Source organism: Mastomys coucha, unplaced genomic scaffold, assembly GCF_008632895.1.
Source record: "Mastomys coucha isolate ucsf_1 unplaced genomic scaffold, UCSF_Mcou_1 pScaffold20, whole genome shotgun sequence".
Classification (NCBI taxonomy): Eukaryota; Metazoa; Chordata; class Mammalia; order Rodentia; family Muridae; genus Mastomys; species Mastomys coucha.
In genome coordinates, this window is record NW_022196903.1 from 108,063,684 (window position 1) to 108,078,817 (window position 15,134).

The following is a 15,134-nucleotide window of genomic DNA, read 5'->3' on the forward strand; positions in this document are numbered from 1 at the left end:
AGACACGACTATGCTCCCCATGTTAGCCAAGCAAAGACTAGTCCACCTGTGGCCACAAGCCCCCAGGGACTACACACAAATGGGCCAAGAACCCATGTGCATGCCAAGCACGGTTTACAGAGCCCACAGATCATGTGCTGCACACATGCACACTCAGATGCTAATGAATGGAGATGCTGCTGAGATTAATAAATGTTCATTTAAGGTCCCTGCTGCTCCTGGGTGTACAGCTGTTTTTGTCATTATGCAGTCTCTCAATGAATGATACTAAAAAGTACAACCACTATGTTTTTGGCATTAGGCAGTCCTCAAACTAGAGAGGGATGGAAAGCATCAGGCTCTTCCTGCCGAATTCCAGCTGCCCCATCTGCCATGGGCAGAAACCTCTAGACCACTCCCTCTCCACCCAGCAACAGGCACCACTGGGCTGGCTTTTATACTGTTACCCCCTAGGGAGGACTCTGGACCACTGAGATGAAGACTGAAGAATAGGGTTAAGGAAGAGGCTGGGAATATGCCAGACATCCAGTACCAGTTCCTTGCAGACCTACCTGGAAGCCCACCTTCCCTTTCCCTCCACCTCCCACCCTCAGCTTCCCGTAGAGTATGCAGGTCCAAAGCTTCCAACACTTAGGAAGGTCATGGCTGACCAGGAGAGAAGAGACAGTCCCCCTAGCCACCAAGAGGGATGCAACCAGAGTAGGATCAGCTGGCGTCTTGCACAGCACCAGGCAGTTTTGTAAATGAACTGGATTTCAAAAAGCAAACCTATTCTTGGGAGTAATCAGTACCAAAGGGGCTCATAAGGCTGGGCGGACAGAGCAGCTCCTCCATCGGGGCTCCAGGAGAAACCCTAGGAGGGTACTCTACCATGGCACATCCACCAGAGGGGAGAGGTCTGAAACAGCCACACTCCCCACCGCTGTGCTGCCCCGAGGTCTTTCAGAGCCTCCAGCTAAATCTTAGGAAGGCTCGCTTCTAGTTTTACCTCTGCACATTTGCAGCAGATCACTAGAAAACAGCATCAGACTTTGGGTGAGAACATCAGAAGCTTCACCCTACCCAAGGGGTGTGGTGGGCATGGGCATGTTCAGCAGCCACCGAGATGGCTGCTGAGATGTAACTTCGTTCCTCAGACAAGCCACTCAGAACAGAAAGGCTTCAGCACCTGCCTCTGAGTGGGTGACAGGTGCCTCCAGAGACCATGTCTCTATGCCACGGTCTCCCTTTTGGAAAAACTCAGGAACTTTATTCCTTCTTCCCCTGCCGGCCTTGCCAGCACTCGGCAACAAACACCAAGCCATCAGCAGTACCGCACTACCAAGCCACAGCAGTACCTGGCACCACCAGGGGACCCAAGCACCAGGGAAAGGGCTGGCTCCTTCAGCACAGTGGTAATCTCTGAACTGCAGACCAGGACATGTGATAGGTGAAAACAAGACCAGTGTGAGGATTAGCCCAGGCCTGCAGTGCTCTGTACCATAAGAAGGTGATGTCCGAGTCTCAATTCCCAGCACCCACATGGCGGCTCACAGCCATCTGTGACTCCAGTTCCAGAGAATCTGACGCCCTCTTCTGGCCTCTGTGTGCACTATACAAATCAAACACCCACACATAAATTAAAAATAACAATCTAAAAAGAAAAGTGAGGTCATACAGAAACCTCCCTTTCAATTCAGCTCCACCTGTGACTCGCTCTAGAGCAGACACCTTGCATCCCATATACGTGTATAGTCCACATGGCTGCACACCCACCACACACTGCCATATCCTGCACAGGAGTGCTAGCAATCTGTGGCTGTGGGGTCTTTCACACATTGATTCAACAATGAATAAAAACCAGAAAGGAGAGCTGGAGAGATGGCTCAGTGGATAAGAGCACTGACTGCTCTTCCAGAGGTCCTGAGTTCAATTCTCAGCAGCCACATGGTGGCTCACAACCATTTTTGGTGTGTCTAAAGACAGTAATAGTGTACTCACATTAATAAAATAAATCTTTGTCTGTTTGTTTTCGAGACAGGGTTTCTCTGTGTAGCCCTGGCTGTCCTGGAACTCACTCTGTAGACCAGACTGGCCTCAAACTCAGAAATCCTCCTGCCTCTGCCTCCCAAGTGCTGGGATTAAAGGTGTACGCCATCATCTTTTAAAAGGAAAAAAAAAAAACTAAAAAGGAGGTTTTTCTTCTCAGATCATCTATAACCCTGACTAACCTTAGAAATTACAGACTACAACCAAGAATAACAGCAACAACAACAAAAATCAGCCATTAACATACCATAGAGCTAGCTCCATTAGAGCTAGGTTAGGTTTGAGAGTCTACTGATGGCAATGAGATAGGCACCAGGAAAGAGATCTTTCGACACTTACCATGGTTTCCATATTACACTATAAATAAAGGAAGGGCCCGAAGGCCTTCCATCTGGACCACACAGACCCTCAGTGTTTAAGGCTATGATTGCCTCCAAGCGCCTGGCTTGTCCTTGCTGAACTCCATCTCTCCAAACACTGGAGAAGAGAAGGACTTCCTTTCTTTTAATACATTCTACGGAATTTAGCAATAAGCTTTAAATTACTTTAAGGAAGGATGGTTTTTGAGAGCTACCCTGGTCCTTGGAAACACTCCAGTATGCTAGCAACTGGTTAGGCTGGTTACAGCTCACGACTTTCCATTCTTTTTCTTTTTCTTTTTCTTTTTTTCTTTTCTGGTTTTTCAAGACAGGGTTTCTCTGAGTAGTCCTGGCTATCCTGGAACTCACTCTGTAGACCAGGCTGGCCTCGAACTCAGAGATCCACTTGCCTCTCCCTGCTGAGTGCTGGGATTAAAGTCATGTGCCACCTCCACCCGGCTGGTGTCCTCCAATCTTAGAAGCTCCCCATAAACACAGAGCTTGGTCTCTCAGTCACAAAACTGCCCTTCCCGATGGCCATTCATTCAGGACCTTGCTCCGTTGCTGAAGCCGCCCTCCAATTTGAGACTCTCTTGCTTCAGCGTCCCTTACAGTAGGCATTTGTCAGCATCTAGAATTCTCCCTCCCTGAGCTGCACACTTTGCTTTCCTGGGTGGTTACTCACATCTCAGCAATGCCCTGGCTATTACGGTTGTCTTTAGAGCTGCCTTGGAGCTCTGAAGAAAGAAAACCATGAGTATGGGGCCCAACTTCCTGCTCAACGTTGATGTAGCATTTTCCCTAGACCCAGGTAGAGGATTCTAAACCCTACAAGAGCTTCCAAAAGCCAGATTCCTGTGGTTCCTCTTCAGAACCCATTCAACTGAAGTCGCTGCCCCTGGAGTCCTCCAACTTCACCAGTGCATGAGGGGATCCAGCGGTGGACAGCTGGCTTTCTTGCCTCCCTGTGACACGCCTAAGTGTTCTTCAGTTGAACCAAAGCTCACCACTGGCCCTGTGGTTTATTTCTGTGTTACGGTAAGGGATACAATACCATTAATTTTTTTCCTTAGATTTATTTTCGTGTATAAGTGTTAGTCCGCACAAGATGGTATGGAATCCCCTAAAACTGGAGCTACAGGTTGTTAGCTACCACATGAGTGCTGGGAACTGAACTCTGGTCCTCTGTGGAAACCTTAACCTTTTGAGCCATCTCTCCGGCCCCTACAATACCATATTTCAGGACATTGTCCAGTAGCACTTAAGTGCATCCACACACTATACAAACCATTACCACCACCCACCTCCAAGAGTTCTCTATTGTCCTCACTAAGCACTAATACCCCAGGCTAGCCAGTCCAGAGAATAGCCACTCTACATTACCTCATGATGAGCCAACCATTCTCCATGCCAGAGGCCTTGTCAAAAGTCAGCACGTGTGCCATCGTTGCTTTAACTCTGGTTTATTTTGCTTAGCAAATTCTCATGGTTCAGCCATGTGTGTTAGTATGAGTTCGAATTTTCTGCCTCTTTAAGGCAGAATGTATTTCACTGTAACATGGAAACACATGCTTTTAGCCACCCACCCTTTAATGGGGAACATTTTCCTGTGCTGTCCCCACTTCTTGACTATGTGAACAGAGCCACTGTGAGTCTAGGTGTTCAAACAGGACCCAGTACACTCTACTTTCAATCATTCTGTGTAAATTCCCAGAAGAGGAGCTGTTGGGTCACAGTGTGGTTCTCAGTCTAACACTCAGTCCGTAGAAGTTCTGACAGATCACCAGCAGTATATCAGGTTGGGTCTCTAGACCGTGTCTCTCATTCACCACCTGTCCCTCCTTACTACTCCAGAAAAACCAAAGAAAGGTTGCCAAGAGCTCAGGTCTGGTCCTCAAGCACAGAACTGATAAGCCTTCATAAAACAGCTGTCCTGGGTTGTGGGAGCAACACTCACAAACACTGTGAACATGCCCCACAGAAGTAAGCACACACCCTCCTCCCTGCTGCCAGGACACAAGACAGTGTGGATTGTGGCTGCGATCAGCTGTGAGCTTCTGGGAGTCTCTCAGCCACATAACTGTGGTTCCCATTTCTCACTATGAGCCCAGAACAATTGCTTCAAGTCTTCAGAGGGTGGCTAATGTTAACAGTAATAGCTACCACTTGTGTGGCAGCAGTATGTGGTGTCCTCAGTGTGTCTGCACCACTCCTACAACAAGGGCACTCCAACCCACAGGTCCTTCCCCAAGCTCCCCGGGGGGCCAGGCGCGATGCAGCTTAGATGGCCAGGGCACAGGGTAGAGTTTGGTAGAGGTATTGTGCAAGGTCCTCAGAGTTGGGACAAAAGCATTTTCTATTAGATCCGAGAGGTCAAGAGGTTGCTGGCTGATGTTGAGCGACAGGGGAACCTGAGTGGAGTGTCCAGGGGAAAGTGGCTAAGGCCTCTGGACTTTACCAAGTGCTTTTCTGTTACCTTCGGTCATGAATAAACTTGGGAGCAGAGGCGCAAGCTTGGTCTCTGGGCTGAGTAGGAGCAGGGACCCTCAGCATCTGCTCCCCTTCAACTAGCCGCTGTCATGTGACAGCCTCACCTGAACCTGGGTGCTCCTTAATCCTGCCAGCTGCCTCCACACTCTACTTCTGTGACAGTCCCCTCGCCCTAGCAGGAAGATCTGGTGATTGCATGGCTCTCAGCTAGGGACAAGGTGCGGGTGGCCAGGAGACAGGGACCCAAGGAACATCCCTACTGAGCCCATCAGTTCTGCCTCCCCCAGCTTAAATTAATTACAGCTGAAAATACAGTGCTGCCATCTGCTTTGAAAACGGCAGGATAAGGGAATAAAATGAAAGGGGGTTTTGGTACTAACCTCACTTTAATCATTGCCAAGGAGCATGAAGACAGCCCAGCGTCCTCCCACAAGAAAGCCTTGGGCCTCACAAACTTGGCAGGCAAGGCTGCGCGCACCCCGTCAGAATAAGAGTCCCCGGGAGGAGGGTGTGAGGTGCGGGGCTGCCTGCCCCGCGCTGCAGGGGAAGCTTCCTGCGGGCCTGGGAGAGGCTGGGAACTCCTGGGAGGCGTTATTGACAGAGTGCCGCCTGCCAAGAACGTTGCATGCATCGCTGCAGTTCCATTTTCAGAGAAAACAGATCTGCCGTCAGAGTTACAGCGAGCCACTTCCTCTTTCTTTGTTTCCCTACCTTCCATAACATCAGGCTTTTAGCAAACTCTACCACTTGGCCAAAGGAAATGCTGGCAGGAAGGGGCGAGGCAGGAGGGAGGGGATAGGCCTGCAGTTCAGCTTCTGTGGGTTCTCTGGTCCTCCCTCTTGCCCTCCTCACAAACCCCACTTGAGAGGCTGTTCTGTGACAAGTGCTGAAGGCCAGCACTGAGACACAGCTAGCCCCGGTGAGCGCATCATCTCGTCCCAGCTGCAGATTTCTGAACCTTATCCCAGGCCAGCGGGCCTCGGTTTCTAGGGGAGTCACCTGCCCCGTCTGGTTCCTTCAGATCCTAAGGTTTACTTGCAACAGGCATGGGCCTGCTGGCTCCTTTCACACCACAACAGAACAGCATTTATATCAAGCAGGCTCTCGTAAGCCAGACCTGTGGCACAGAGGATGAAAGCCTACCAATGAAAGAGCGTTTCTTGTGGGAGGAAAAGGCAGTTTATAAAAAAGAAGAGATGCAAAGGCTGTCCTCCAACGCTGCCAACTGTCACTGTCTATAGCAACCGTGTCCACAACACTGTGTCTCAGGAGTGTGACTTTCTAGTAAAGGCTGCACTCGTCAAGCCCAGGGGAACAGCTGGTAAAATGGTTAAATAAAAACAATTTCATTTGTGATTTCAAAGTTTACCAACAAGAGACAAGTATCACGCATGCCCAGGAAAGGCCTTGGAAGAGAAAGAGAGAGGGAGGTATGGCAGCCAGGGAGGCCTCAGGATGCAGACACACCTACCCCTTCTCCAAAGGGCGAGGAGCCCTGTTCAGCCACTCAGCTCCACTCTACAGTCACACCCCACCTCTGTAGCCAGGGCTAATCCCCTCAAGCTCGCACCAGCTCCAGTGTGGAAGCAACTAGGAAGAGCACAGATAAACAGACCACAGAGGTCCATACAAATAAGGCTCCTTCATTCCATCACAAGAGTGTACTGAGCAGTCACTATGGCCCCGTCCTAGCCATGGGGTATGGTGTTCTTCAACACAGTTCAGTCACTTTTGGAAGGTTTTCCTGCTAAAGAAAAAGATCTAGTGAGAGATCCAATCGCATCCAAACAAAACATTCTGTGTGTTGGGGGGGTGGGGAGTATATGACACGTGTGTATGCCAGCACAGAGGTCAGGCTCCAGTGCCATTCAGTTTACCTTGGGCCATCAACCTTGGATTTATTTTTTGTTACTGCTGTTGTTTTGTTTTGGTTTCTTTGGTTTTTCGAGACAGGGTTTGTCCTGGAACTCACTCTGTAGACCAGGCTGGCCTCAAACTCAGAAATCCGCCTGCCTCTGCCTCCCAAATGCTGGGATTAAAGGCGTGTGCCACCACTGCCTGTGTATTTGTTGTTGTTTGTTTTGTTTTGATTTGTTTTTAAGGCCTTTGTCTTTTTCACTGGCTATGCTGACCAGCCAGGAAGCTCCAGGAAACTGCCCCCTCAGCACTGGGGTTAAAGAGTGTGCCCCCTCAACCAGCTTTTTCATGTAGTTCTAGGGATGGAAGAACTCAAGTCAGAATGCCTGCAAGGTACCATTTACCAACTGAGCTATCACCATAGCCTGAAAGGTCTTTCTCTTATAAACACTATAAATATTCCAAAGACTGGAAGACAGGACAGAGCTTGCCGGACAGTTAGTCAAAGAATACACGTGGCTAGCAGGCACACTCGGAGAGCTGCAGGGCTCTGAGTGAGGATGCTAACTCTCACAGATGCAATCATTAAAGAAAGGAAAGTTAAGGAGGACCAAGGGAATCTTGGGAGAAATGCCCCCGTCCCTGCCCCCATGCCAGCACTGGGGAGCATGCGCACACCCAGGCAGCAGATTACAGCCCCATGAAAGAACGATGACAACCAACCATGCAAGGGCTATAGCGCAGGTGGTAGGACACTTGCCCAGAATGAATGAGGCCTTGTGTTCAATCCTCAGCAGATAAACAAGGTGTAATGGTGTGCCTATCACCCCAGCACTAGGGAGGTGAAGGCAGAAGGATTGGAAGTTACCCTTGACAACAGAGTGAATCTGAGGCCAGTTTGCTCTCTCAAGAAGAAGAGGAAGAGGAGGAGGAGGAAGAGGAGGAGGAAGAGGAGGAGGAAGAGGAGGAAGAAGAGGAAGAGGAAGAGGAAGAAGAGGAAGAGGAGAAGGAAGAGGAAGAGGAAGAGGAAGAGGAAGAGGAAGAAGAAGAAGAAGAAGAAGAAGAAGAAGAAGAAGAAGAAGAAGAAGAAGAAGAAGAAGAAGAAGAAGAAGCCACCATATCAGTTATCTATCAAGCGTGCTGCTGTTGCTGGTAGAAATTCAAGATCCCTGGTACACACATGCACACATTTCCCCCAGTACACACATGAACACATTTCCCCCAGTATACACATGAACATGTTTCTCCAGCACATACATTCATGTTTCCCCAGTATATACATACACATATTTCCCCAGTACACACATGCACATTTCCCCAGTATACACATGCACACATTTCCCCCAGTACTCACATGCACACATTTCCCCAATATACACATATACACATTTCCTCAGTACACACATGCACATTTCCCCAGTACACACATGCAAAGTTTCCCCAGTACACACATGCACCTTTCCCCAAACACACATGCACTTTTCCCCAGTACACACATGCACACAGTTTCCCCAGCACACACATGCATGTTTCCCCAGTACACACATGCACATATTTCCCCAGTACACACATGCACATTTCCCCAATGCACACATTGCACATGTTTCCCCAATACACACATGCACAATTTCCCCAGCACACACATGCATGTCTCCCCAGTACACACATGCACACATTTCCCCAGTACACACATGCACAAAGTTTCCCCAGTACACACACGTACATGTTTCCCCAGTACACACATGCACACATTTCCCCACTATACACATGCCCACGTTTCCAACTTTCAGTCTACAGACTCCACTTGCGGGTCAGTTATAGCTCAGAGCTTATCTACCATCAGTTATAGCTCAGAGCTTGTCTACCAGATCCCATCTCCAGCTCAGCAGGGACAAAGAAAGGGAGAAGGGGTAACTAACCTGAGCTTCAAATGAATTATCAATAAGTAAACAACTGACGACCACGGGAAAACAACCTATTTTGATTGGGTTAGGAAGGAAATGAAACCTTTGCCACAAATAAATAAAAGCACTGTTTTGCGAATTTGTTTGCTTTTTTAAGTTAAACTGTCTAACTAGCTGGCTGGACAGAGTGGCCTTTGGAGTACTGGTCAAGTTATGAAAAAGTGAACCACTCTAGGGCAGAGCTGAGCTGCTGAATTCACCCTGGCCTCTCAGCCAGTGTGCCCTGCAAACCCGCCTCCTCCTTCAAGACCTTTCTCTTTGGCTCTCCCTTGTGCCTGCTTTGAAGCTCAGTCTCCCTCACACAGTGGCCACACACCAGACCTAAATCCCTTTTTATTATGCAGATGGTCCTCAACTTGCCCACCATGTAAAGGGAGGGTGCACTCAGTAGAAACTGTACTCTGGGCACTGAATATCACTCTCCCAGCCTGGCCTGGCACTATATAGTACCTTTTCAGGCACCTACAAACCAAAGTGCCTGGATCAGCCCTCGTAGCTCTATTAGGGAGCCAAAGCAAGAAGCAGGCCAGAGACACATGAAACTATCCTTACTTCACAATGGGTTGGTTGGTTGGGATAAAGCATCCCCCGGTGTTGATGGACAAGCAGCCCCTGCCATTGGTCCAACAGGAGAGTCCATGGGCACTGACTCTCCAGGACAATTCCTGGGTCCCTTGGCACCAAAACCAACCACCAAACCCTGTCTATAACAGCTCTCCTATATAAAAATCTCTGAAGCATCATGTTTGTAACTACGTCCCGCCCTAAAAACATCAATTTTAAAAAAAATGAATAAACTTAAGAAAAAGCCTTTTTAGAGAGCTAGAAGAACACAGGCCATGAGTCCCACCCAGGTGCTTTGGAGGCTGAGGCAGAAGCCCTGTGAATCTTCGGCAACTTAGACTACACAGAGACAGACACAAACAATCCGTAGAAGGTGTCACTCACAGTAAAGAAGGGTCACGGGGCAGTTACCAGCTGAGAACCAAGAGGCAAGGGCAGGTGCCACAGCCTGCTCACTGCAAAGTCCCAGAATATAGAGTGTCACCGTGGGGGGCATGGGGATGGGTGGGAAGGGTAAATGCCAGATAGACAGACCACAACAACCTGATTTAAACCTGAGGCTGTGGAATGTATAGCGATCTCTCTGCCCTCTCTCTGCCCGGAGCCCTCAAGGATGCTACCATCCTTGAGGCTGGCCCAGTAAGAGCAGAAAATGACGGCGTTAAGATGCCATGGTGAAGGTCACAAAGAGAAAGCAGAGCCATCCTGTGTACTGGCCCTGACTTTTGTCAGAGTTGCTTGTCACACAGGCAGACGACACATACTTAGCTGGCCTGAGGTGAGGGACGATGGAGATTTCCATGAATTCTTTTAAAATTTAACCACAACGTTTCCATGAAAGTCCAGGGAGGTGCTTACTGGGAAGGGAGCTTGTCGCAACAGGCTCCTCCATCCTTGAAGGTCATACAAGGGGTGTGGCTTTTATTCTGTAGTCAAGGAGACACAGCCCTGGGACAGACCCAGTGGTGTCCCACACACAGGCTCTGCAGGAAAACCTGACAGGCGAGCTCAGCTTGGCTCCCGGAGGGACAGGAGTGAAGGGGCAGCTCCTGGTGGCTCAGAGGGTCCAGTTCTCATCTGCCCCACTTACAGCTCTGCCTAGAAATACATGACCAAGCATGACCCAAAGCAGGAGGGTAGGAAGGTAAGCAGTGGCTGACACTGGTCCTGAGCTGCCACTCAAATGAATGAACACAGTGAATCTACTAGAATGTAACTATCCTTACTTCACAATGGGGCCAGACAATGGTGGTGCACGCCTTTAATCCCAGCACTTGGGAGGCAGAGGCAGGTGGATTTCTGAGTTTGAGGCCAGCCTGGTCTACAGAGTGAGTTCCAGGACAGCCAGGACTACACAAAAAATCCCATTTCAAAAAAAAAAAAAAAAGAAAGTGGAGCCCTGACGGAGGGTCTGGTGGCAAATATGAAGGACATGTGGGTACAGACTGCTAGTTTTTCTAAGATGAGAGTGTCTGTCTATCCTTTTTTAATATTAAATTAAATTATTTAAAGATAATGTGTATGAGTGCTTACCTGCATAAGTATACATGCATGTATATGAACCATATGTATGTATTGTTAGCATTCTGTCTAAGCTCCATCTCAGTTACCTGGCAATAGCCAAGTAGGCCTGACCCACTATAAAAGGGGCTGCTTGCCCCCTCCCCTCTCTCTTGCTCTCTTGCTTCTCTCTTGCCCTCTTGGGCTCTTCCTCCCCCCCCTTCCCCATTCCCTTCCCCCTCTCTCCACGTGTTCATGGCCTCTACTTCTCTACTTTCTCCCTCTCTCTGCCTTTCCCCGCCTCTACTACCCTCTTAACTCCCCTCCCCATGCCCTGAATAAACTCTATTCTATACTATACCAGTTGTGTGGCTGGTCCCTCAGGGGTAAGGGATGCCTCAGCATGGACCGCTGAGACATCCCCTCCCCCCATACCTCACCACATATCCATAGAACATAATCCCTACCTCTTTATCTTTTTATAAACACATCATGTATGGTACACAGGGAGGCCAGAAAGGGAGTGTCACATGATGCTGATAATTGAACCCTGGTCCTCTGGAAGAATAGTCAATGCTCTTAATGGCCGAGTCATCTCTCTAGCCACATATACAGGCCTTTCCTTGCATCTTTTTATCTCAGATGTCTGACTGTGTTGCTAGTCGGCAACTCCTAGATCACACCAGCACTCTTCACTCCACCATACTGCATCACTGGTTTCCACACGCCTCACATCTACCAGGCCTGGCCCCAGTAGCAGAAAAAAGAAATGTAAATAGAAGGATCTAAAAAAAGGCATTTTATTCACACAGAAACCTGAGTCAACACCAAGATAAGATATCAATGAGATGCTTCCATAGGTCCAAGGGGACCCAGGAATTTCTGTTCTAAAAGATGGGGCACAGGGAAGAGGGGGGACAGGAAAGTTGTAGTTGACTCTGTCCCAGCCTGGAAATGAGCACAGCTGCAGAATACAGGAGGTGCCCCAGGCAATGCTCCCTAAGACAGTACAATTCCAGCTGTGCAAACCAGGCTGGCCTTGAACTCACAAAGATCTGCCTGCCTCTGCCTCTGAGTGGTGGGATTAAGATTCAACTCCATCAAAAGGAAGAGAACTTCAGGTCTCTCTCTTGTTCCATTCTTATTCCCAGAATGCCCTAACCCCAAGGATTATCTAGCATTATACTAGGTATAGAGCTATTGACTGAACAAGGCCCAGCCCTGGTACAGATGAACACTCAGAGGCAGGCAGAGAGAGGCACACCATTATCTCAAGTTCCACCGTGTCCTAGGAATACTGTTAACTTGCCATCTCTGGAGGAGGGTCTTCTAAATAGCTCAGGAGTCCTCAAGTAAGGCCAGGTGAGGGCCTGAGGCAGACGGCAGCCTGGGGACTAGGGTCTGCACAGTGATAGCTGACCAAGAACCACGGAGACAAATACTTCACAAACCTGGCCCAGAAAGAAGTTTTGCAGTGGGGGGAGGGGGTCTACAATGTGACCCATGCCATGCTTACTCTACAGTGTAACTCAGGTCAATGCCTACATGGAATAGAGTTGGCAGATAGCGTCGGCAGAATGTGGCAGTGAGTATAACACAGAGATGTGGGCAGGAAACAGGAGGTGACTTTCGAAGTAAATAGAAAGCTCTTTATCAACCATGAACATGGAGGAGTGTCACATGAAGAAATTCCTACATGTGTACATGCAAAACGAGGCAGATCTGTGTAACCAGCGGGTCTTCGCCATAGATAATATCAAGACTCTCCCAAATATGCCACAGCCTGCATGACATCACCTAATGGGTCAGTGCAATGAGAAGGACAGAGCCTGGAAGCAGAGATAACAACAAATGCCACATATAGATGCTGTCTGTCACTGGTCTCCAAAACTGGGTATGATGTGGTGGTATGGGGAGGAGTACCCTGACGAGGATTCCACCTCCTTCTCCAGAGACCATGCTAGCTCTCAGGGAAGTGGATTAGTTCTCAAGAGCCGTTGTCTCCTGTCTCCTCTTCTGATCTTCCACTATGATACAGCACAAAGACCTCATCAAAAATCTTATACTTCCATCTCTGGAGCAGTGAGCTACATAAACTTCTGTTTATTGTAAATTAAACAGCTTCAGGTATTTTGCCATAGCAACAGAATCCCTCTGAAAGTTTCAGTATAGCAGGGCATGGTGGCACACAGAAGTCCCAGCACTTGGAAGATAGAGAGAGGTAAGCCAATCTCTGTGAGTTCAAAGCCAGCCTAGGTCTTCACAGCGAGTTTCAGAATAGCCAGAGCTACATTGGAAAACCTGTCTCTTTTTTTTTTGTTTGTTTTAAAGATTTATTTATGTGTATGAGTACACTGTAGCTGCACAAATGGCCGTGAGCCATCATGCGGTTGCTGGGAATTGAATTCAGGACGGCCCCGCTTGCTCCAGCATAATACACTGTAGCTGTCTTCAGACACACCAGAAGAGGGCATCAGATCTCATTATGGGTGGTTGTGAGCTACCATGTGGTTGCTGGGATCTGAACTCAGGACTTTTGGAAGAGCAGTCAGTGCTCTTACCCACTGAGCCATCTCGCCAGCCCTTTTTTTTTTTTTTAAAGAAAGAAGGAAAATCTTGGGAAGAGTGACCCCCAAGGTAGAAAGGGGAACACAAAAATAGGGATCACAGGAGGATAGGCCAAAAGAGATTCCTTTTGGAGTCATCACAACATGGAATTACAAGTGACCCCAAAATTTGCCAACTTGTGGGAAGAGCATGAAGGAGAACCTGGCCCAGCTTCCTCAATCTCTCGGCCCTCAGTGGACACCCTGAAAGTTCCCACTGTTAAAGGTGGCACTCAATAGCCTTGTATCAGAGAATTACCCAGCCACTTCATTTTAAAAGTTAAGCTTTGAGGGTCTGAAAGTTTACAACAAAATTCTGAAATCAACTGCTCATTATGTCAGGCCGAGTCTCTGAAAGAAGGTATGCTCCGTGGTGCATCAACAATAGATCTAAACAGCACATGTTAAACGGCAGTCCCTGGTGGCCTACGACCAGTGTGCAGCACCCCTGGCTGGCAACTCATCGAAGCTCGCAGTCCTCCTCTGAGTCCTCATACAGAAAGAAGGAACGGAGTGCTATGGTCTCTTCTTACCAGGGCATTCACCCCACCCGAACAGGGCTCACCTTCTAACCCTATCAGCTCCAAAGACCATCACACTGGAGGAGAGGGGCTTCAACACGTGGATTTTGAAGGATCACACGCCAGACTACCAAAGGCCCCAGAGAAAAAGGCTCTTTCCCTTGAAGAAACTCTGGGCCGAAAACTCTGTCTGACAGAACCTGGAAAATTGCATAGCCATTCCTCCATGTACCCAGCAGCTCCGACAACACACAACCTCCGCAGTAGTTGAAGCCCTGAACTTGCTTATCCTCAGCTCACCTAAGGAGAGCCAACAGACTCCCACAACACCTAGTGCTGAAATTGTTTCTGTTGATGATCCATGAGCTTGCCACCCTCCCTTCTTTTGCTGGAGACTATTCCTACGTAGCCCAGGTTGGCCATGGCCTCTCCAGTCCCCTGCTTCGGCTTCCCACGTGCTAGGTCACAGGTAAGCACCACTGTGCCTGACATCCTAGTGCCGACTCTTCAGTCTTCGCAAGGGAGGCAACAAGAAGGCAAGCAGCAGGAACAGAAGAGGCCCAGCCTCTCTGCCAGCCAGGAAGCAGAGGATCCAGAATTCAGATCCCCCATTGTGTGGGTTTCTCTCCATCACCACACCCCAGGACAGTTTTTAGCTCTTTGAGTGTGTTCAGGAGACACTGTGAAATAGAGTAAAAATAAAGTGTTTCAACCAAACAGTACAGCAAAGCAGGAGACAAGTGCCAGGCTGGGCAAGCGTAAACACCAGAGCTCCTCCAGCCTCCTCCTCCTCCTGGTGAGGCACAGAGAGTAGGGAGACCTTAGAGGAGAGGAGTCCATCAGGCCACACCCTGGCCAGCCCCTCAGCCCACACCCTGGCCAGCCCCTCAGCTAACCCTGCTTTATCTTTCCTCTTTCCTCAGTTGGATTTTTCTGAGACCTAAGAGAACTTTATTTTAGGACAGGTTGACTTTGTGTTCCAGTAAGAAGAGTTCTATCAACAAGGCAATGCCCAGATTAACTGTCTCTATTCCAAACAGCTGCGATCTGTGTCCCCAGCTGAATGCCTTGGGGCCTGGGAAGGGAACCTTCTAATGTTGAATAAATATCTTTGACGTGATGCATCAATCACTCCTGCTTTTCTGATTTAGGTGTGTCCCTTTAGAACATGACCCAGCACACTCTCTCACTCCTGGTAAGTCCCCCTTCCCCAAAGTTCTGACCAGCTTCTGTAACCACCCCCCC

At 48.9% G+C, this 15,134-nt stretch overlaps 1 protein-coding gene across 8 annotated transcripts in view; it reads right to left on the reverse strand.

Annotated features, from left to right (window-relative positions):
- Positions 1-15,134, reverse strand: part of Vgll4 (vestigial like family member 4) — a 116,662-nt gene that overhangs the window by 8,482 nt on the left and 93,046 nt on the right. The window contains exon 1 of one of the 8 annotated variants that reach the window (XM_031382979.1): positions 5,258-5,834. The exons of the other annotated variants lie outside the window; for them this stretch is intronic. Coding sequence (XP_031238839.1) covers positions 5,258-5,595 — 338 coding nt within the window. The 5' untranslated portion in view covers positions 5,596-5,834. Of the gene's footprint in view, positions 1-5,257; positions 5,835-15,134 lie in introns of those variants that run through there. 8 annotated transcript variants of the gene reach the window in all.